This window comes from Setaria italica, chromosome VII (assembly GCF_000263155.2).
Source record: "Setaria italica strain Yugu1 chromosome VII, Setaria_italica_v2.0, whole genome shotgun sequence".
Lineage (NCBI taxonomy): Eukaryota > Viridiplantae > Streptophyta > Magnoliopsida > Poales > Poaceae > Setaria > Setaria italica.
The window spans coordinates 9,564,646-9,587,226 of NC_028456.1; the positions used below are offsets into that span (position 1 = coordinate 9,564,646).

At 45.6% G+C, this 22,581-nt stretch overlaps 1 protein-coding gene and 1 long non-coding RNA gene across 3 annotated transcripts; one reads left to right on the forward strand and one right to left on the reverse strand.

Annotated features, from left to right (window-relative positions):
• The first annotated feature begins 14,996 nt into the window (after nt 1-14,996).
• LOC101755197 (indole-2-monooxygenase) lies at nt 14,997-17,084 on the forward strand. Its single transcript, XM_004975080.3, has 3 exons — nt 14,997-15,587; nt 15,810-16,244; nt 16,341-17,084. Exons 1-3 carry the CDS (start codon nt 15,048-15,050, stop codon nt 16,953-16,955), a joined length of 1,590 nt encoding a protein of 529 aa, XP_004975137.1. The 5' UTR covers nt 14,997-15,047; the 3' UTR covers nt 16,956-17,084.
• Nucleotides 17,085-17,691: 607 nt separating this feature from the next.
• Nucleotides 17,692-20,991, reverse strand: LOC105914702. 2 transcript variants are annotated; one of them, XR_002678379.1, is made up of 4 exons: nt 20,534-20,991; nt 20,181-20,423; nt 18,283-20,010; nt 17,692-17,908 (listed from the first exon to the last, which is right to left on the reverse strand). It is a non-coding gene; the product is annotated as an uncharacterized LOC105914702 (long non-coding RNA). The 2 variants fall into 2 exon arrangements; XR_001164454.2 differs by having other exon boundaries at nt 18,283-20,423.
• Nucleotides 20,992-22,581: the final 1,590 nt, after the last annotated feature.

Below are 22,581 nucleotides of genomic sequence, written 5' to 3' on the forward strand. Positions count from 1 at the left end.
ACTATTTCGTCGAGGAAGTCGAGTACTTTGTCTGCCTTGGGGCAGGAAACTGGCTTCACCTCGATCCACTTGGTAAATTCATCAATTTCCACTAGTACTCGGTTGAATCCTCCAGGCGCCATGGGTAGTGGCCAATCATGTCAAGCCCCAAGCATGTGAAGGGCCAAAAGGGTATGGTGATGAGCTTTGTAGGCAGGGACGTGATATTGCTTGGCAAAGAATTGGTATCCTTGGCATCGGCAGACTAGTTTCTTGGCGTCAGTGAGAGCTGTAGGCCAATACAACCCTACTCGAAAAGCTTTCCCCGCAACCGTGTGTGAAGATGCATGATTCCCTCAAACGCCTTTATGGATCTCCTCCTGTATGTCCTTACCATGTTGTCGCAAGATGCACTTCATGAGTACTCTTGATGTTGCGCCTCTTCTGTAAAACTTGTCTCCAACTAGAACATAGTTCTTGCTGCGTCGTAAGACTTGCTCTGCCTCTATCTTGTCTGATGGTAGCTTGTACTCTTTGATGTTGTCAACGAAGGGGACTCTCCGGTCTACGTCGATCATCATAACCTCCCGATCTGGTGCGGTAGGACCTCGATCAGTGGTTGTTGATGGTGCCGACTCCGTTATGGATGCCTTGTGTAGCTCAAAACCTTTGCTGGAACATTAGCATGAGTAGATCCAAGCTTGGATAGGATGCCCGCGGCAACGTTGTTACCGTGAACTACATGGTGGAACTCCAGACCAAAGAATTTGTTCTCTAGCTTGTGTACTTCTAGGAAATATGCACCCATGTTCTCCTTATAGCGATCCCACTCATTGTTGACTTGATTGATCACCACAAGTGAGTCGCCGTAGACCAACAATCGCTTGATTCCTAGCAAGACTGCCAGGCGGAACCTGTGCAGAAGGCTTTGTATTCAGCTTCATTGTTGGATACTTGCCAGAAGATTTGCAGGATGTATTTGTGTTGTTCGCCTTTGGGAGATATCAAGAGTACTCCTGCACCGGCGCCCTCAAGCTTGAGTGATCCGTGACCCAACACTGTGGACGCTCTGCTGGCATTGGTAGTTGATTCTCCCGCCATTCTGCCATGAAATCGACTTGGGCCTGGGACTTGATTGCAGTCCTCGACTTGAATTCTAGGGACAATGCTCAGAGTTCTACCGCCCACTTAGATATTTTTCCTGTTGCATCTCGATTGTGGAGAATTTCTCCAAGAGGGAAATCTGTGACAACGGAGATGTTGTGCTCCTAGAAGTAGTGTTGTAGCTTTTGCAAGGTGAGTAGTGTTGCATATAAGAATTTCTGGACTAGCGGGTATCTGGCCTTGGAATCTACAACACCTCGCTGATGAAGTAAATGGGCCTCTATACTTTGTATACATGGCTTGGTTCTGGTCTTTCGACCACGATCGCTGTGCTGACAACATTGGTAGTTGCGGTGATGTACAGCAGCAAGTCTTCATTGGGGTTTGGCACCGTGAGGATCGGTGGCTTTGATCGGAAGTCTTTTAATTGTTGTAGGGCTTGATCTGCCTCCTCGTTCCACTAAAACTTGTCTTGCCACTTGAGTAGTTTGAAGAAGGGTAGGCCCCATTCTCCAAGCCTTGAGATGAATCTGTTGAGGGTCGCTACGCATCCAATTTGCTTTTGGACGTCCTTGATGCTTAATGGGGCATGCATATCGGTGATGGCGGAGATCTTCTCGGGTTAGCTTCAATGCCTCGTTGACTAATGATGAACTAGAGTAGTTTCCCGAAAGGTACGCCAAAGACGCACTTTGTCGGGTTGAGCTTTCACCAGAATTCTTGCAAACTTGCGGAAGTTTATTCTAGATCCGCAATCAGGTCATTGGGATTTCTAGTCTTTACGACCATGTCATCCATGTACGCCTCCACATTCTGGTGTAGCTACTTCTTGAAGCATTCCTAGATTGCCCATTGATAAGTAGCGTCTGCGTTCTTCAACCTAAAAGACATTGTTGCATAGCAGAAAGCTCCGTATGGGGTGATGAACACGGTCCTGATCCGATCTTCCTCTTTGAGAGCTATATTGTGATACTCTGAGTAGCAATTGAGGAAACAGATGAGGGCGTATCCAGCTGTGGAGTCAACGACTTGATCGATCCTAGGGAGCTCAAAGGGATCCATTGGACAGTACTTTGTTGAGGTTTGTGTAGTCGACACACATCCTCCACTCATTGCTGTTTTTCTTTCGCAACAGGATAGGATTAGCGAGCCACTCTGGATGATAGACTTCTTTTATGAAGCCTGCCATGAGTAGTTTGGCCAGCTCTTTCTTGATGGCTTCCCTTTTGTCTTAGGCAAATCATCGTAGGCATTGCCTTTTTGGTGTAGCTTTTGGATTCACATTGAGTGAGTGCTCGATCAACTCCCTGGGCACCCCCAGTATGTCCGCTGGTTTCCACATGAAGATGTCTCGGTTCTCCTGGAGGAAGCTGACGAGCGCACTTTCCTATTTAGGATCCAACCCTATGCCCATTAGGGATGTCTTGGAGGTATCACCAGTCTTAAGGTCAATGGTTTTGATGTCTACTTCACTTGCCGGCTTGATCTTGGTTGCCCCCAACTTCTTTTCTGGGATTTCCAGCTCTGACAGGGATAGCTTCTTGGATGCGACGAAGACTTGCATCATCGAGTTTGGTCGGCTTCTGTGTTGTAGTCATATGACCTCTTCAAGTCTCCGTGCAGGGAGAGTACTCCCTTAGGTTCCGGCATCTTGAGTACTAGGTACACTTAGTGAGGGATGGCCATGAATTTAGCCAATGCAAGTCTTTCGAGGATGGCGTGGTATGATGTTTCGAAATCCACAACCTCGAACCGGATGTATTACGTCTGGTAGTGTTCTTTGGTCCCAAAGTTAACTAGCAAAACCACCTATCCAAGGGGTACTGCCACATTCCTGGGACAATCCCATAGAATGGAGAGCTCATTGGGGTGAGCATATCAGTGACGTCGAGGCCCATCTTCTTCAGTGCCTTGGTGAACAGGACGTTGAGACCACTGTCGTTGTCGATGAGTACTTTAGTGAGTCTGGAGCCAGCGACAACTAGATCCAGGGTGAGGGGATACTGTCCTGGGTCAAAGAAACTAGTCCATTGATCCTTCCTGAAGAAGGTGATTGGTACCTCGAACCATTTGAGGAATGTTGGCGTCGCAGGTTCAATGGATATTATCTCTCAAAGAGTGATCTTCTAGGACCGCTTTGTAGCAGTATCCAAGGTTCCACCAAAGATGATGTTGATGGTGTTGGATGGGTTTTGGAACTTGCCATTATCACCATCGTCATTGTCTTCCTTGCCCTTGCCCTTGTCTTTGGTGCCAGATGGTTCTGGCAGATCTTTCATGACTCTTCATAGATTAAAACAATCAATCACTGAGTGCTTGTGGTATGAGTGCCACGGGCACTGTTTCTTTAGGAGCTCGTTGAATGAGGGTCTGTCTTGATTCCTACCGTTACCTTTCTTAGATGACTACAAAACTGCCACGACAATATTGTCTGGCTTTCGCTTGCGATTGTGATTTCCCGAGTAGTTATTTTGGTTGTCATTGTTGGGACGATCGTTGCGGTTCTTGTTATTGCGTTGGCCATTGTTCTGATTGTTGTTGTTCCGACCATTGTTGCGATTGAACTTGAACCTTTCGATCTCCCTGTCTTCTTCATCTGACCACATCTATACCATGATCTTGAGGGATTTGACCTCAGCGGGGCATCTTCTGCTAAACTCCTGGAACATCCGGCGATTGTGGAGGCCGTTCTGGAAGCAGTCAATAATGTCGCGCTCTGTGATATCCACGATTGTAGCCGTCTTGTCAAAAAAGCAATGTAAGTAGCTCCGTAGGATCTCACCTTCTTGTTGTTTAACTTGAGACAGGTCGATCCTATTGTAAGGACTCTACATTACCGTTGCGTAGTTGTTGGTGAACGCTACCTTGAGGTACTTCCACGAGTTGATGGAATTCTTATCCAATGATTCGAGCCATGTGAGTGGCGTTGCTTCCATGCAGATGGGGAAGTAGATGAATTTGGTGTCATCGTTTCCCCCAACTGCCTGTACTGACAGCGAGTAGCATCGTAGCCATTCAACTAGGTCCTGCTTGCCATCATACTTGGTGATACCAAGAGGTTTGAACTTTTTGGGTAGAGTTGTCCTTCTCACACGTCTTGAGAAGGTGGGAAACCAATCAGTATCATCTCCTAGGTGTTCGACTTCTTGCTCGCGCTCACGGCGCCGTCAATTGATGATGGTCTGAGCGTCACGGCTGGCATTGATCTTGTTGCGGAGGTCTTCTGCTGGGTGTTCGGGTTCCAGGTTAGCCCCACGGTGCCCACAGCCTCCTGAGGGTCCTACCCAACTACCTTCAGCTCCAGCTTGGTTTGGTCTAGCACCTCCGAGTTGACTTGGTCTGGACGGTGGGCCTCTATGGCTGCTGCCATGTTGACTTAGTTGGGATGCGGTGCGTCTGACTGACTATTGGATTCTGCTGATCGAGTTGTTCATACGCACATTCTGCCAGTTCAGCCAACTGTCTAGTGTACTTGTTCTAAGGCATCGCGCGGGTGATGAGATCAATAGACGCGACGGTAGCCGGGGGAGTATAGTGATGACATGTTTGAACTTCTTCAAACGCGTTATCCAGGTTCTGAATTGGTAGGTCTGCTGCAAGGCGGCGGCGGCGCTCTGCTCTTGCGGCATTACCTGCTCATAATCGAGTTCTTTGAGCTTTAGTCTCTTCTCCGACAATGCTGGCGGTGCTTTCATCCTGCGAGACATCATCCAGGTGACGCCAGTGTCACGGGTTTCTATCCCATTGCTCTTCTTCTTCGTCCTCTTATCCAGTGATGAGAGCGAAGAGTTCTCGCTCTGGAGAGTGGCTTCCCGAACTTGAGGTGATGACCTCCGTGGTGTCGCCTTCCTCATAAATGGGTGACAGAGGAGATCCCTCTTTGTACGGGAGGGTGTCAAGGTAGACGATAAGGAGCGAATCATCATTTTTGGTAAGAGCGGTGGCTTCATGTTGGACCGGTAGATGAATCTGCCTTGAGGAGTTGATGTGATTATCAAGCCTTGCTGCGGACCTGATAAAGGAGTTTCCTCGTCCGGGTCCGAGTAGTAGTCGAAGTTCTTGATCGTATCCGTATCAAATTGTGATCTGGATAGGGTAGCGTGATAAACAGTGGCTGTGTTACGGAGTTCGAACGGGAATTGACTGTGGTGGTAATCCGATTCGCATGATGGCTTTGTGCCAGCTCGTGCGGGTTAATTTGTCTGGTGGAAGAAGTCGAGTTGCACTCGTACTCGTCCCCCCAGCCTCTCACTAGGTCAAAATTTGAAAATTCATCAAAATTCTCGACGAGATCCTCCAGACCTTGGTGTTGGGATACGAGGTAGGCTACACAAGCGCAAAACAAAATTTTCTACCGCGTAAACCAGGAAAACTGCCGTATAAGGATCACGGGATTACCACTCGACGCACTACTGGTGCGGAAGATGTAGATTCGCGTCGATGCAGTGAAGTGGATCAGCGTAGTCATACGTAGTCGATCATGTCGACGTCCAGCAGCTCCTCAGCAGCTCGTCCACGTGCAGCAAGATCTCCTTCGTGCCGCGGCTCGTCGTCGGCTCGTCGGCGGCTCATCGTGGCTCGTTGGCGGCTCGTCCAAGTGCTGCAGGCGCAACACCTCCAAGGTATCCACACGTGCAGGGAGGAAGCATCGCAAGCCGGACTGCTAGATCCACGAGTTGCAACAGGCGAAGGCATGGGAGGCGCAGCAGATGTGTTTCGCCAAAAAGGTGTAAACCCTAGGGCGCCCCCACCCCTCTATTTATAGAGGTTCCTAACGGGCATCTGGGTCCGAGGCCCATTAGTACTTCTAAACCTAATCCAACTCAGATCACATCCGAATTGGGCTTAAAGCCCCTTAAGTGCGTGACCCTATGGGTTCGGATACGTATAGACATGGCCCGAGTACTCCTACTCGGCCCAATAGTCGGTAGCGGCCTCTACCAAGACATGCCAACTCCTATACGCACACAAAGATCATATCAGACGAACCATCACAACATAATATACATGCTATTCTCTTTGCCTCACGATATTTGGTCCAGCTTCAAGCCGACCGCTCTTTCTCGATCTTGTGATTCGGAATCCCTTTGTAGGTTAACTCTTAACCGTACGTAGCATGGCCATCCATTTTTGGATCCGATCACTCGAGGGGCCCAGAGATATCACTCTCAAGCAGAGAGGGGCAAATCCCATCTTGATTGACCATGTCTCATAGCATGTTTCTTGACAAACCCGAAAGCTACCTTTATAACTACCCTGTTACGGCGTAGCGTTTGATAGCCCCTAAGTAGGTCGATCCACATCTTGAATACATGCGACAATCTCAGGTCTAAGGACAAAGCGTATATGTTGTTTAAAGAGAGAACTACTTCTCGTGTTGGGTCAGTCCTAGCACATGTCTCCACATGTGCCCACATTATTAGTTCAACATCTCCATGTCCATGACTTGTGAAACATAGTCATCAACTAATACATGTGCTAGTCTAATATTCATGTGTGTCCTCACATGAACTCCGACTAGGGACAACTTTAGAATAACCATACAAGTAAAGAGTTTCACACACAATTCACATAATTGCAAATCAATTCAAGTAGCATTTAATGGATATTCAAGGAACACAATATATAAATCATGGATACAAATGGAATATCATCATCTCTATGATTGTGTCTAGGGCATACCTCCAACAGTCTCCCACTTGCACTAGAGTCAATCTAGAAGGTACCTAATACCCATAGCTCTTACATGCGCATCATGCTTAGCCTGCGGGAGTGGTTTTGTCAATGGATCAAAAATGTTCAGATCCGTGTGTATTTTGCATATCTTGATCTCACCCTGGTTAACGAAGTCTCAAATGAGATGAAATCGCCGCATTACGTGTTTGTTCTTCTGGTGGTTCCTTGGTTCCTTTGCTTGCGCAATTGCCCCATTGTTATCACAATAGAGATTCAATGGGCTGGACGCATTCGGGAACACACCAAGCTCAATGAGGAAATTCCTTATCCAGACACCCTCCTTCGCGGCTTCCGATGCCGCGATGTACTCGGCTTCTATCGTAGAATCGGCCACCGTCTCCTGCTTGGAACTCTTCCAACTAACAGCACCACCATTTAGTGTGAACACAAATCCTGATTGTGACTTTGAATCATCTCTGTCGGTTTGGAAACTAGCATCAGTGTAACCTGTTACAACGAGCTCCTCCTCACCTCCATAGACGAGAAACATATCTTTAGTCCTTCTCAAGTACTTAAGAATGTTTTTCACCGCTGTCCAGTGACTCTCACCTGGATCAGACTGGTGTCTGCTTGTCATACTTAGCGCATATGAAACATCTGGGCGAGTACTTATCATTGCATACATGATAGATCCAATAGCCGAGGCATATGGCACTCTACTCATGTGATCCCGCTCATCAGCAGTCGAAGGACACTGAGTCTTGCTGAGATGTATTGCATGTGACATAGGCAAGAACCCTTTCTTTGCCTCTTCCATGCTGAACCGCTTCAACACTTTGTCAATGTAAGTATCTTGGCTTAATCCTATAAGCCTTCTTGATCTATCTCTATAGATCTTAATGCCCAGAATATATGCCGCTTCCCCTAAGTCCTTCATCGAAAAACTATTTTCAGTGAAGTCTTTACGGACTCAAGCATAGGAATGTTATTTCCAATCAGCAATATGTCATCCACATATAAGATTAGAAATACTACAGAGCTCCCACTAACCTTCTTGTAAACACAAGACTCTTCTTCATTCTTGGTGAAGTCAAACCCTTTGACCACTTCATCAAAACGAATGTTCCAACTCCTAGATGCTTGCTTCAATCCATAAATGGATCTCTGAAGCTTGCATACCTTTCCAGCATTTTTCGGATCGACAAAACCCTTAGGCTGTATCATATACACGTCCTCAGCTAGGTTTCCATTCAGGAAAGCTGTCTTGACATCCATCTGCCATATCTCATAATCGAAATATGCAGCTATAGCTAGAATAATTCGAATGGACTTAAGCATCACTACGGGCGAGAAAGTCTCGTTGTAGTCAACTCCTTGAACTTGTCGAAAACCTTTTGCGACAAGTCGTGATTTATAGATGTGAACATTTCCATCCATGTCCTTTTTCTTCTTATAGATCCACTTGCACTCTATGGCTTTAACACCATCAGGCGGGTCAACCAAGTTCCAAACTTGATTGTCTCCCATGGACTCTATTTCGGATTGCATGGCACTCTGCCATTTTTTGGAGTCTGGGTCCATCATTGCTTCTGCATATGTCGCAGGCTCATCATTGTCCAACAATAATATTTCCCGCATTTCGCGGAGCCTTCCGACCATCGTGGTTGTGGCGGTGCTTCTCTTGCCATGGGTATCTCAACTTGTTCTGCTACGTTAGCATCACTCATTGATTCTTGCCCGATCGGCTCATCTTGAACTTCTTCAAGATGCACTGTCCTTCCACTCTTTTCTCCTTTGAGAAACTTTTTCTCTAGGAAAACCCCGTTCCGAGCAACAAACACTTTGCCCTCTAACCGGTTGTAGAAATAATATCCCAAAGTTTCCTTTGGATATCCCACGAAAATGCACTTATCCGACTTGGGTGTGATCTTGTCCGACTGAAGTCGCTTGACAAATACTTCACATCCCCAAATATTTAGAAAAGACAAACTGGGAACCTTTCCAGTCCACATCTCATATGGTGTCTTAACTACGGATTTAGATGGTACCCTATTAAGTGTGAAAGCTGCCTGTTTCTATAGCGTATCCCAAAATGACAACGGTAGGTCCAACTGGCTCATCATTGATCGAACCGTGTCTAACAAAGTTCGATTACGTCGCTCGGATACACCATTTCTCTGAGGTGTTCCAGGTGGCGTAAGTTGTGGAACAATTCCGCAACTCTTTAGATGATTGTTAAACTCGTGACTCAAATACTTATCTCCACGATCAGATCGTAAGGCCTTAATTTTCTTGCCACGCTGATTTTCAACTTCATTCTGAAATTCCTTGAACTTTTTAAAGGTTTCAGACTTGTGCCTCATCAAGTAGACATAGCCATATCTACTAAAATCATCAGTGAAAGTTATGAAGTATTGGAATCCTCCTCTAGCCATCGTGCTCATTGATCCGCATACATCACTATGTACGAGTTCCAACAAGTCTACTGCTCTCGCAGGAAATCCTGTGAAAGGCGTCTTGGTCATCTTGCCTAGCAAGCAAGCCTCACATGTCTCGTATGATTCAAAATCAAACGAAATTAGAAGTCCATCAGAATGGAGCTTCTTCATGCGCTTTTCACTTATATGACCCAAACGACAATGCCACAAGTAGGTAGGACTCAAATCATTAGGCCGAGGCCTTTTAGCACTTACGTTACAGACAGGTGAACCATCAAGATTTAAAACAAATAATCCATTCACAATGAGTGCAAAAGCCATAAACATATCATTCTTAGAGATCACACAACCATTGTTTTCACTCGCAAATGAATAACCATCCTTCATCAAGCATGAAGGAGACAAAATGTTTCGACTTAAACTAGGAACCAAATAACAATTATTCAACTCCATAATAAATCCTGACGGGAGGTGGAGTTGCATCGTCCCGACGGTCAACGCAGCAACTCTTGCATTATTGCCCACGCGGAAATCAACTTCTCCTCTTTCCACGCTTCTACTTCTTATCATTCCCTGCATCGAATTGCAAATATGAGCAACCGATCTGGTATCAAATACCCAAGAATTAATAATTGTATTAGCGAGAAAAATGTTGTCTATAAAATTAACAACAAGCGTACCTGAGGTAGAAGTACTCTTACTTCCGCCATTCTTCAACGAAGCTAGGTACTGCTTGCAGTTTCTCTTCCAGTGACCAGGTTCGTGACAATAAAAGCACTCTTTATCTGGAGCAGGTCTAGCTTTAGCCTTGGGCGCTGGGTTTGGCTTGGACACTCCAGCCTTACCCTTCTTCTTCCAAGAATTTCCCTTCTTCTTGAAGGTAGGCTTGTTCTGTATAGCCATCACATGGCTGGTACTAGCGCTTTTCTTAATGTCTACCTCTACTGTCTTGAGCATACCACACAGTTCATTCAGACACTTCTCCGTCCCATGCATATGGTAGTTCAAGATGAAGTTCCCATAGCTAGGCGGAAGAGATGAAAGAATGAAGTCAGTGGCCAACTCTTTGCCCATTGGGAAGCCCAGCTTCTCCAATCGCTGAGTGTAACCATCCATCTTGATTACATGTGGTCCTACTGCTGCGCCTTCTGCTAGCTTGCACTCCAGAAAGGCTTTGGACACATTGAACCTTTCAGTCCTAGCTTGTGTCTTGAACATGTCCTTGAGCGCCACGATCATATCGTGTGCCTCATGATTTTTTTCGAACTGCATCTGCAGCTCGGGTTCCATGCAAGCAAGCATAAGGCAGCTTACCTCAAGATTAGCATCAAATGCCTTCTTGTAAGCAGCCTTAACGGCAGCAGATGCATCATCAGCAGGTACTGGTGGTAGTGAGGTGTCTAGAACATCTTCCTTTTTATCGGCCCTGAGAACAATTCTCAGGTTACGGATCCAATCCGAGTAGTTTGTTCCATTCAACTTGTCCTTCTCAAGGACCGAACATAAAGCAAACGGTGTGGTGTTGCTAGGTGCCATTTAATCTACAACAAAAGTAATGCAAAATATACTAAGACAAACGTATCCATGATAGAGCAAATCACATTAAACTATTTTAACAGAATCTACTCCCACTAAAATCAATATCCCTCTATTGATACTTAGTGATTCAGGATCCATAACTAACAAGTCTACTAGTGAGCTTTAGCATCACCGCTAGCAAAACAAGGTAGATCGGTAAGCAACTTTTGCTAATCATATCACATATGACTCCTGTTGTTGGGTGACATCTCCATGTCTCGGCGCCCAACCTTTATGCCCCAAGGTCCTTAACCGTTAAGTTAACCTTGTTAAGCAAACCAACCCTTATGCGTGTAAGTGTCCGACACAAACCCGTCTAATCAAGGAAAATTAGTGGCACCCTATTTTCATAGACCCACCACTAATTGTACAAGATATGGGACGGTGCAAGTTTTAGTTGGGAGGGCATACTAACTTAAACTTTGTGAGGGATCGTTCTACTTCTAACATCACAGCATGCAGAAAGTAAAACATAAATAGAATAGCATTCACACAGTTGTGACACAGTATAGCCCGTTTTCATATGGTGATCTCCATCTCCATAGAACTTGTTCACCATGGTGATCTCCATCTACATGTTCCATGTGCGCCATCCTCCTGGTGATGAGTCCTCCAAGAACTAGAACATGCTATTACGCCTAATAGCTAGTAAGGAAGCTAGTAATGAAGATTACATAGTTGCTTGGATCATCACAGATTGGTACGCAGACCATTAAATACATTAAGGTGACAACACATATGGCTCCTGCCGTGTTGTCGTACACGCGACACACAGGTCACGAATGAGTTACACACATGCATCACATACACAAAGGGGCCATACTGATCACAAGATACATACATACATCCTGCAAAACAGAGTTTAGCGTCCTAACGTTCCAAACTTCGGATGCCCGAAACTCCATCTTCCAAGCCAAATTTGGGAAATCTAATTTCGCTGGAAATGGCAAAGCGGTTGAATTTCACGTGTAACTTTTTCTGTAGATCAATTTTCATATAAAATTCACCCCAATCCGAGATCGTACCGAAAAGTTACGGCTGATTTACCGAAGCATACGCACACAGCAAAAATCCCGACCCCGGTAGTAGATCCCATCTACTATTGCACATCTCATGCGCCTGGCGTATGAGCCTGGATTTCGATTCGACCAATCACATTGATCTTCGCTCACTGCAACTGGAATTACGTGTATCACTTAACTCCGATGGCGGAAACCGACCGGTAGGAGTATGTCGTTACACTACCATTGCAGCAAGAACACGAAACCAGGACATAGATCAAACTGAAAACTCGCATATCTCCATATGCACACATCCCGAATCCAAAACAAAGCAGCTACGGCTCTGATACCACTGTTGGGATACGAGGTAGGCTACACTAGCGCAAAACAAAATTTTCTACCGCGTAAACCAGGAAAACTGCCGTATAAGGATCACGGGATTACCACTCGACGCACTACTGGTGCGGAAGATATAGATTCACGTTGATGCAGCGAAGTGGATCAGCGTAGTCGTACGTAGTCGATCACGTCGATGTCCAGTAGCTCCTCAGCAGCTCGTCCACGTGCAGCAAGATCTCCTTCGTGCCGTGGCTCGTCATTGGCTCGTCGGCGGCTCGTCGTGGCTCGTCGGCGGCTCGTCCAAGTGCTGTAGGCGCAACACCTCCAAGGTATCCACACGTGCAGGGAGGAAGTGTCGCAAGCCGGACTGCTAGATCCGCGAGTTGCAACAGGCGAAGGCGTGGGAGGCGCGGCAGATGTGTTTCGCCAAAAAGGTGTAAACCCTAGGGCGCCCCCACCCCTCTATTTATAGAGGTTCCTAACGGGCCTCTGGGTCCGAGGCCCATTAGTACTTCTAAACCTAATCCAACTCAGATCACATCCGAATTGGGCTTAAAGCCCCTTAAGTGTGTGACCCTATGGGTTCGGATACGTATAGACATGGCCCGAGTACTCCTACTCGGCCCAATAGTCGGTAGCGGCCTCTAGCAAGACGTGCCAACTCCTATATGCACACGAAGATCATATCAGATGAACCATCACAACATAATATACATGCTACTCCCTTTGCCTCACGATATTTGGTCTAGCTTCAAGCCGACCGCTCTTTCTCGATCCTGTGATTCGGAATCCCTTTGTAGGTTAACTCTTAACCGTACGTAGCATGGCCATGCATTTTTGGATCCGATCACTCGAGGGGCCCAGAGATATCACTCTCAAGCAGAGAGGGGCAAATCCCATCTTGATTGACCATGTCTCATAGCATGCTTCTTGACAAACCCGAAAGCTACCTTTATAACTACCCTGTTAAAGCGTAGCGTTTGATAGCCCCTAAGTAGGTCGATCCACATCTTGAATACATGCGACAATCTCAGGTCTAAGGACAAAGCGTATATGTTGTTTAAAGAGAGAACTACTTCTCGTGTTGGGTCAGTCCTAGCACATGTCTCCACATGTGCCCACATTATTAGTTCAACATCTCCATGTCCATGACTTGTGAAACATAGTCATCAACTAATACATGTGCTAGTCTAATATTCATGTGTGTCCTCACATGAACTCCGACTAGGGACAACTTTAGAATAACCATACAAGTAAAGAGTTTCACACACAATTCACATAATTGCAAATCAATTCAAGTAGCATTTAATGGATATTCAAGGAACACAATATATAAATCATGGATACAAATGGAATATCATCATCTCTATGATTGCCTCCAGGGCATACCTCCAACACTTGGCACTGGAGCTCCATGATTTGATGCTTCCTCTCCGGGGTCGATGCAATGTGTTGGTAGAAATTTCCAGTGCCATCTGCAATGCAAACCCAAGAGCTGAAGATGAACATCGCGCTTGGTTCAAACGCAACGATTGGCTTGATGATGACTTGTGCCATCGAGTTCGCGAGTGGATTCTCGGCGAGATCCCCTAACTGGTGCGTCAGCTGTCGGTGTTTAGACCCGGCAACCTACCGAGGAGGGTGCCTGAGGTAGTGTTTTGGTTAGTAGGGCTGGTCGAGATCAGGTACTCGAAGGTAAACGCAGACATACGATTTAGACAGGTTCGGGCCGCTGAATAGCATAATACCCTACATCCTGTGTGTTGGTTGGATTGAATTGATTTGGAGGGAGTCCCTACCTCGCCGTATATTGCTGGGGTAGGGTTACAGGTCGGTTGGTTACAAAAAACTAGTCAGATTTGACTAGACGAGTTCTACTCTTATTGCTACGAATACTTTTCCTAATCCTTGACTTGTTCCTGTCTTTCCACGTAGACTACGCCGTTCTATGTCGCAGTCTCCATGTTAGATACGTCTCGGTGTCTAGCCCATATTTAGGACTGTCTGAACCTTCTGGTGGGTCCATAGATGTATGGTACTAATTAAGTCTATTTTGAGTCTGCAAAGGTCATTGTCTTCCCAATTTATTGACTTGTGTTATTTATTTCTGTGAGTAATACTTTAAGATATTATAAACATGCTTAAATTATTATATATTTTAATATCTTATTTGATCTTAAGATTAATATTGAACAAGTTCTCACCTCGTGAGTGAAACGTGCCGGCTCAAGCTTTTCAAACGAACCGAGCCAAAGCCGAACTAGCTCGTTAATTATCAAACAAACCATAATGAGCTACTATCTGGTTCTCGTTTCCTCAGAGCCCAAAATTCAAGTCTAAAGAGCTCTTAAGAAATGAGCATGTGACATCGAGTGCTAGCTTATCGGTGAACTTGTGATCATTCGAGGTTTCTTTTGGCATTAACACGCGATTGTACATCCTTTTTGTAAGCGCGTATTGCGCAAGCATCCGCTCATGTTTTGACAATGGACTTATAGCTCATTGCCTGAAGAAATGACTTAAATTTGGGCTACTCTGTAACCACGCGGTCCTCGTGATTGGCCCCCGCATGGCCGAGTGTGATGTAATTTGTCACTCTCTAGGATGCCTTCACGGCACCACATTACCGATCTGGATTAAACAAACATAGAAATCCAAAGCCATGTGATATGTTGGTTACACTTGCACTATAGTCCGTAATCATATGCACGCACAGCAGCGCCCATTCCTTATCTTGCTGCTTTATTTACAGCGGATATCATTATTGTCACCTGGCCCTGTCAACTGAGCTTACGACATACGGTACATGTGGACCTGATCTCATCAGCTGGCTGGGATCTTCTCAGCAATAAAGCAGCAACGAGAAGCCCATATCTTCTCAGCAATAAAGCAGCAACGAGAAGCCCATTCCACGAGCCGTGCAGTGGCAGCCATGGCTCAAGCGCTAGTGCAGAGTGGTCTGGGTCTCCATCAGCAACTGACCACGGCATCTCCGCAAGCGCTCGCGGTGTCGCTCTTGGTGGTCTTCTGCCCTCTCCTCCTCCTGCTCGCACGCTTCGCGACCACGGCCAAAGCCACGACTCCTCGCGAGAAGCTGCTCGCGAAGCTCCCGTCGCCTCCCAGCAGGCTCCCCGTCATCGGGCACCTCCACCTGGTGGGCTCCCTCCCCCACGTCTCGCTCCGTGACCTGACCGCGAAGCATGGCCGCGGCGGCGTCATGCTCCTCCGCCTCGGCGCCGTCCCGACCCTCGTCGTGTCGTCCGCTCGCGCCGCGCAGGCCGTCCTTCGCACGCACGACCACCTCTTCGCATCCCGGCCGCGCTCCGTCGTCACGGACATCCTCTTCTACGGCTCGTCGGACATCGCCTTCTCCCCTTACGGCGAGCACTGGCGCAATATCAGGAAGATCGTCACCACGCAGCTCCTCACGGTGAAGAAGGTCCGCGCCTACCGCTTCGTCCGTGAGCACGAGGTAACCTCCATCTCATAGCCTACCGGCTACACAATCCCTATTCACTTACCAGTGCATAATTCTACTTATATATTACTTATACAAAATCCATGTCTTAACAACTGCTGACTAATATCAGCGATTTTTGTTTCCTGGCGGTATAAATGGAATTCACTGAAATTTAAGACAATACAAATATTGAAGGATAAGACTGAATGTTATATAATGATCATCAATTGACAGGTGCGATTGGTCATGGAAAAAATTGGAGAGTCAGCTGCCTTGGGCAAGGCGGTCGACTTGAGTCGGCTATTACCCTCCTTCACCAATGAAATCATGTGCAACATCGTCTCGGGCAAGCTGTTCAAGGACGAAGGCCGGAACAAGCTGTTCCGCGAGCTGACCGAAGCAAACTCCCAGCTCCTAGGGGGCTTCAACTTGGAAGACTATTTCCCAAGATTGGGGAGGCTGGGCGTGGTGAGGAGGGTGGTCTGTGCAAAGGCCGAGAAGGTGCACAAGAGATGGGACGACTTCCTTGATATGCTCATCGATGGCCATGCTAGCAAGTCAGTAGCAAATTGCAGTGATGACAACAAGATCAGTGACTTAATCGACGTGTTGCTCTCTATTCAACAACAGTATGGACTCACCAGAGACAATGTTAAAGCAATATTAGTGGTATGTCCGTACATTATCTCAGTCCTTTCTAAAATCTATATAAGTATATATACAACAAGGTATACCTGATGCTACTGATCCTTTGTGTATGTGAAGGACATGTTTCAAGCTGGCACGGACACTTCATCCATTGTGATGGAATACGCAATGGCTGAGCTCATGCAGAAACCGTGCCTCATGACAAAGCTACAAGCTGAGGTGAGGAGGATAGTGCCCAGAGGAAAGGACATGGTTACAGAAGACGATCTGAACAGCATGACCTATCTGAAGGCTGTCATCAAAGAGACGCTCCGGCTACACCCACCGCTTGTGCTTCTTGTGCCTCATCTTTGCCTGGCCGACTGTGATATAGAGGGATACACAATCCCTGCAGGTACACGAGTGATTATTAATGGTTGGGCTATCGGCCGGGATGCTAGCTCTTGGGAGAGGGCAGATGAGTTTGAGCCTGAGCGATTTATGGAAGGAAGCAGCATTGCCGCTGTTGACTATAATGGAAACGATTTCCTGTTCTTGCCGTTCGGGAGCGGGCGAAGGATGTGTCCGGGTACGAACTTTGCAATTTCGACCATGGAGATCATGCTGGCAAACCTCATGTACCACTTTGATTGGAAGCTACCTGATGGATACATGAATGTAAACATGACAGAGTCCTTTGGGGTGACGGTGCACCGGAAGGAGAAGCTCCTCCTTATCCCGGTACAACCGTGACACTAGCTGCTTGTTTATCTATTCTATCATCTCCGGTGTTATAGTATGTGTGGGGCCAGTACTGTGCTTGTAAGCATCGACACAATAATGAGCATATAAAACATGCATCTTGTCTGGTGACTATTTGTATGATTGGCCGTCATGTCCTCTTCCATACGGAGACCACTGATCCATGCTCCCTCTTCTTGAAGATTAAATCGGTGGTATTTGATTTTGGGTTCTCGAATGAAGCCATAGAGATTGGGGAATTTCTGGTTTCTCACGATCCCCTTCTCTGTTGTTTCTTTTAGAGATTGAGGAATTTCTGGGGTCTTCTCACGATCCCCTTCTCTGCTGTTTCTTTTTTTATTTTTAGGTTAGATAGTTTTATTTCATCTCTAGTGAATTATAGATACGCTTCACTAAAGCGTGCCTGGAGCGTCTTCCCATGGACCGTGTCAAGAACTGTAAACACGTTTTGTCAAATGTGTCTACAAGATAAGAGACGCTTTCTAGAGACAATAACAAGCGTGTCTACATGAGATATTTTTTAAAGACAGTGCTAAGCATGTCTCGTAGAAGACATGAAACGCTTTGTAGAGACGGTGAATTACGTATCTACATCTTATAGACATTTTAAATTTAGCAAAGTTGATGCGCTCTTTGTATTTTTCTTTCTCAATGCTAATATAATTTCTAGAACTATTTTCTAATATAATACATGCGTAACCATATTTACTCTGGACACCATAGTACGGATGAAAAAGTACATGAAATGTATTCATTTAATATTAGAGCAATAGAGTCAGCAACAAAATTAATCATCCCCATACATCTAGATATTACATATTCCCTTAAAACTTACGCTCTGCGTTCTAATTCTGTTTAAAAAACTTTGCGCAAGCAGACAGACACTTCTCTTCAATTCTCAATCTTTGCTCTTCGCCTATGTTTATTGACATGTTTCTATGATCCTGCAAAATAAATAAATTAATTAACTCAATAAAAGTTCTAGAAAATACAACACCACACATATTTCTGTGATGAATTTAGCTAGCGATAGAAGTGAAGGTTATTTTTTAATGATTGCAATATTATACTCATAAGTCCTTACTTATTCTACACGCTTATTCTACGCACATCCACACAAGCTTAGAAGTTGCAATATTATACCACAACACAAATATAACCAATTTGTTTTTCTACCACATTCACAAATAGCCAAGTTCGGATAAAATCACCTATCCAAATGACAAAGTGGCAGATTCCAAGGATCAATCCACTTAGCGCAAACAGAGGCAAAGGAGAATAAGTTTTAATGCTAGTTAGCACATATGCAGATACCAACCTCATCGAATAGCTTTTCAAACTGTAGATTGACACTTTCAGCATGTGCACACACATCAGTACATCACAGGAACCTATATGCAAGTCGCAGTTACTTTCACATCCATGTCATTGTAGCAATGGACCAGACAGTTAGAACAAAATTATATTTCCTCAAATTATCATAATGAGAGAAAAGTTTGACAGGGTAATGCAGACTTCATAGGAAGTAGTTTAGACCAATAGGACCACAAGGACAAACCCAAATTTGTTGGTCTCCTTAGCCATTTTCATTTCTTACTTGTTATACCAATTCTCAATAACGTAAGCTACCTGCTAAGTCTGTAGAACATGACTTTGCAAAAGCTACCTTTCACCTCAATAGTTTCTTTCGCTGCCATTGGACCCTATCTTGGAATGTAAAAGATTTCACATTTGATGTTCTACTAAACCACAGTAGCTCAGAGCTAGCAGTAATATAGCTAGTAATTGTGTATATGCAGATCTCACACCCCTAGAGAACAAGTGAATTGTCAAACAAAGATGCAGCATGCTGTAACAAAAAAAAAAAGATTGGTAACATGAGGTAGTAAACAAGATCTATGGCAACTACTTTGAAGATCATAATCAGTAAATTGGAACTAAATTATTGATCACATCATAGTATTTAACATGTAACATAAAACTAGAAACACAAGACTTGTGGGCAGCTTTAGTTGTATCTATATCATCTTTTTCAAGGATATACATATAGGTGCATATATGATTTGTATAATTGACATAAGCCTTTATAACCAGGTAGCAGGCGTGGCCTTGACCTGGTTAAGTTTTCGACATTCCTATAGTGGTTAGCTTGCTAGATGAAACATCCAAAACACGAAGGTTCTGCAAGGTAGAAAAATCTTCCATCTTTGGCATTCCATTCCATTATGGCTAAGGTGCAGTTCTTCTAACACAGTTCATTCCTGAATTGCAAAATAGATGCATTACCATGCAACAATTACAATAGGCGAATTGGGAGGTTACAAAGTTGTGATAGAGTACCAGAAACCATGATTAGTTGCCCCCATTTTATTGGCTTCCTAGTTGCAAGAACAAAAAAACAAATCAGGGTGCAACACCTACTAATAACGTGTAATGACATATGACTAGAAATCTAGAATATATATTATAACATGAGAGTAAGAAGCCAATCTGTAATCTGCACTAAATTAGGTCATACATCAAAACAAAAACGAATAAAAACACAAAGACAGTGATTCGTAGATGAATCAAATACTGCCAGAACAACAGCTATGCTTATGTAAACATGCAGCAATCTTAACTTTTGAAAATAGTTAGTACCATGCACTGATTTTTTCTAAGCATATATGATAACTTTTAAAAGCAATGGTATCAGCGGCAGTGAAGTATGAAATCTGCAAATTTACTGACTCAATATATATGACAATTAATTGACAGCCAATGATACTGGCAGATAAATCATCTCTAACGTCTGACACAATGCAAAAGAAAAACTTGGCATTGCTGAAAAAGATCCAAGAGTAAGCAACCGCCGGCGAGAGGAATAAGGGAGGGATCGGAGGCGTCCTTGACTTGATTTGGCGCCCTTCCGGGGCTGACAACCTGGGCGGTGGGCGGCGGCGGCTAATGGCGACCGTCCTTTTGGCATCGACGGATCTGTCAGCGGGCCTGAAGAAGCGGCAGCCGGCCGGACGGTGCCCCTCCAGAGGTGGGCGCAGGATTTGGACTATGGGTATTCAAAATTTCAGATGAGAATTTTTTTTTACAGCCTAAATAATTTAGTTTTATAACACAAAATTAAGTGGCAGCATCGTTGACCAATAAAACCTCTCAAAGTGGCAACATGTGAAATAAATAGAGGATAAAACAACAAAATGGTAAAAAAAACTTAAGAACCTGATGTTGTTGGCTGCCCGGATGTACTAATCACTCAATTAGAATGCAAAATTAAGAACCTGCCGTGCTTAGCCTCGGCATTGCTGCTTGTATACATACAAAGCACCGTCAGCATCCAAGCGGATTCCGGCAGCTAGCTCAGATCCACGGCAGCTTGTACATACAAAGGGGATTCGTCGGTTAGTTCCACGCATGGAACAGCAGAGACCCAGATCCACTCTTGTATTTTTGCCCTTCTGTTTGCTGTTCGATCCATTGAGATTGGGAACGACAGGAATATGGCAAACAAATACAGAGTCGAGATTAACAAGAATGACCAAATTGGAAAACCACTTTGATTATATAATCCATACCAAGTCTCAGGGTAATACTGCAGCACGAATGGCGCCGCCACAGGCCAACTCGTCACCCGCGGGTCGGATCCCTCGCTGGTCGACGCTGCCGCCGCCCGACGATCCCCCAGGCTGCTTGCTCAACATAACGGCTGCCTTTGAGGGGGAGAGACGCGCGCTATGGGCCTCTTAGTGTCTGGCACCACTGCGCCCACAGCCCAGTCGCCCCGCCGGCCGGCCGCCGCGGCGCCGCCCCGTCGGCTGCCGACCGCCCCCCGCCTGGCGGCTGCGCGCGCACCCGTGCGCGGTGCGGCTGCTGCCTGGGCCAAGGGCGACCGCCTTAGCCCATGCTCCAATGCAGAGCCTGCTCCCCGCCGCTGGCGCCATGCCGCTGCCGGGTCGCCACTGCTTAGGGTTGTCGTTCGTCCCTGTGCGTTTGAGGAACGGGCGACGGCGCGTGCGTTTGTGTGCTCGGAGCGGAGATCGATTGACCGAGGGACGGAGGAAGGGAGATGCCGTGCGCCTGGGCCAGTTGGGATGTTGGGCCAGCGGCCCATCGTGGGGTAGAGGGAAAGACCGGAAGGTGGGTTTTTTTGTTTCGTTTGGATACAATTTGTGCCAGTTTTTTTTTCCCGCATATACCATACGGTGCACTATATATAAAAAAAATTGTAAAAATAATAGGTACTCAGTTGCATACCCTTGAATCCATGTTGGGCCCACCCCTGTGCCCCTCTCCGGATCTTGGAAACGGGCAGCGGCGGGAGGCTTAGGGTGCGGGCACGGAGGCGAAGGCACGCAGGCGTGGAGACGAAGCGGTGGCAGTCTAGCGGAGGCGGAGGCGGAGGCGGAGGCGGAGGCAGAGGCACAGAGGCGGCGAGGCGGAGGCACAGAGGTGGCGCGGTGGCAGAGGCATGGAGGCGGCGCGGTCGGAGGCTGAGGGAATGACCAGATAGGGTTACTGGGTTAGCACTTAGAAGTTGCATACTTACATAGCATACATGGGCCGTGTTGGGCTAGAAACAATTCAAAAAAAAAGAAAACTTTCCACCCACATACGGGATTCCGAAAATATGATCGACAAAACGCTATTCTTTTTCCGTCCTGAAAACCTCAGTCCCAAATTCCGAACTGTTTCCAGATTTTTCCAAAAAAAAAATGGAAACGGGCCGCTTAAATGTGGAAAAATGGGCGGGCGGAAACGGGATTTTTTCCGTCCGTTTTCAACACTATTCACGTTGGGCATGCATAATTCATAGTTTTGGTATAGAAAATATGTGTCAAAGGCAGAAAAGATTATGTTTCTGAGTTGGTGTTTGTGTTGATAGATGATTTGTGATCCGAAGTTGTTGGTTCAAAATCCAACCATAACTATTTTTTAACCATTTTTGAATCCACTTTAATTTATTTTTTTAGGCATGCTACTTTAATGGTGCGTTCAATAAACGTACCTAGAAGCGCTTCTACCCTAAGACCTGTATGACACGCTTTCTTGAGACGTGTCGATACCATCCAACAACGTATCTAGTTAATAATCATAGAAGCGCTTTTATCAAAACATGTCAATAACACTTTAAAAACATATCTACGTTGCAAGTTTTGAAGCACTTTACTAAAGCGTGTTAACAACCATATCTACTGACGGGAGCATACAAAATATAGATACGCTTTCAATAGCATAGCAATCCAAGCGTGGCTACCACTATGTTTTGTTGTAGTGTGGGACAAATACATCAGAGAGTCCCATCTTGCTACAAAACACCGAAAATGTTTTCTCGGGCAGACCTTTTGTAAGCACATCAGCTACTTGGTTAGCTGAAAATATATAAAGCATACATATTATCCCTCTGTCCAACTTATCTTTGATAAAATGACGATTAAACTCCACATGTTTGGTTCTATCATGTTGGACTAGGTTGTTTGCAATATCTATGGCAGCCTTATTATCACAATACAACATCAATGGTGAGTTCTTGAAGAGTCCCAATTCTGTTAGAAGAATTAGCAACCATAACACCTCACATACACCGTGTGCCATAGAACGAAACTCAGCTTCTGCAGTAGATCTA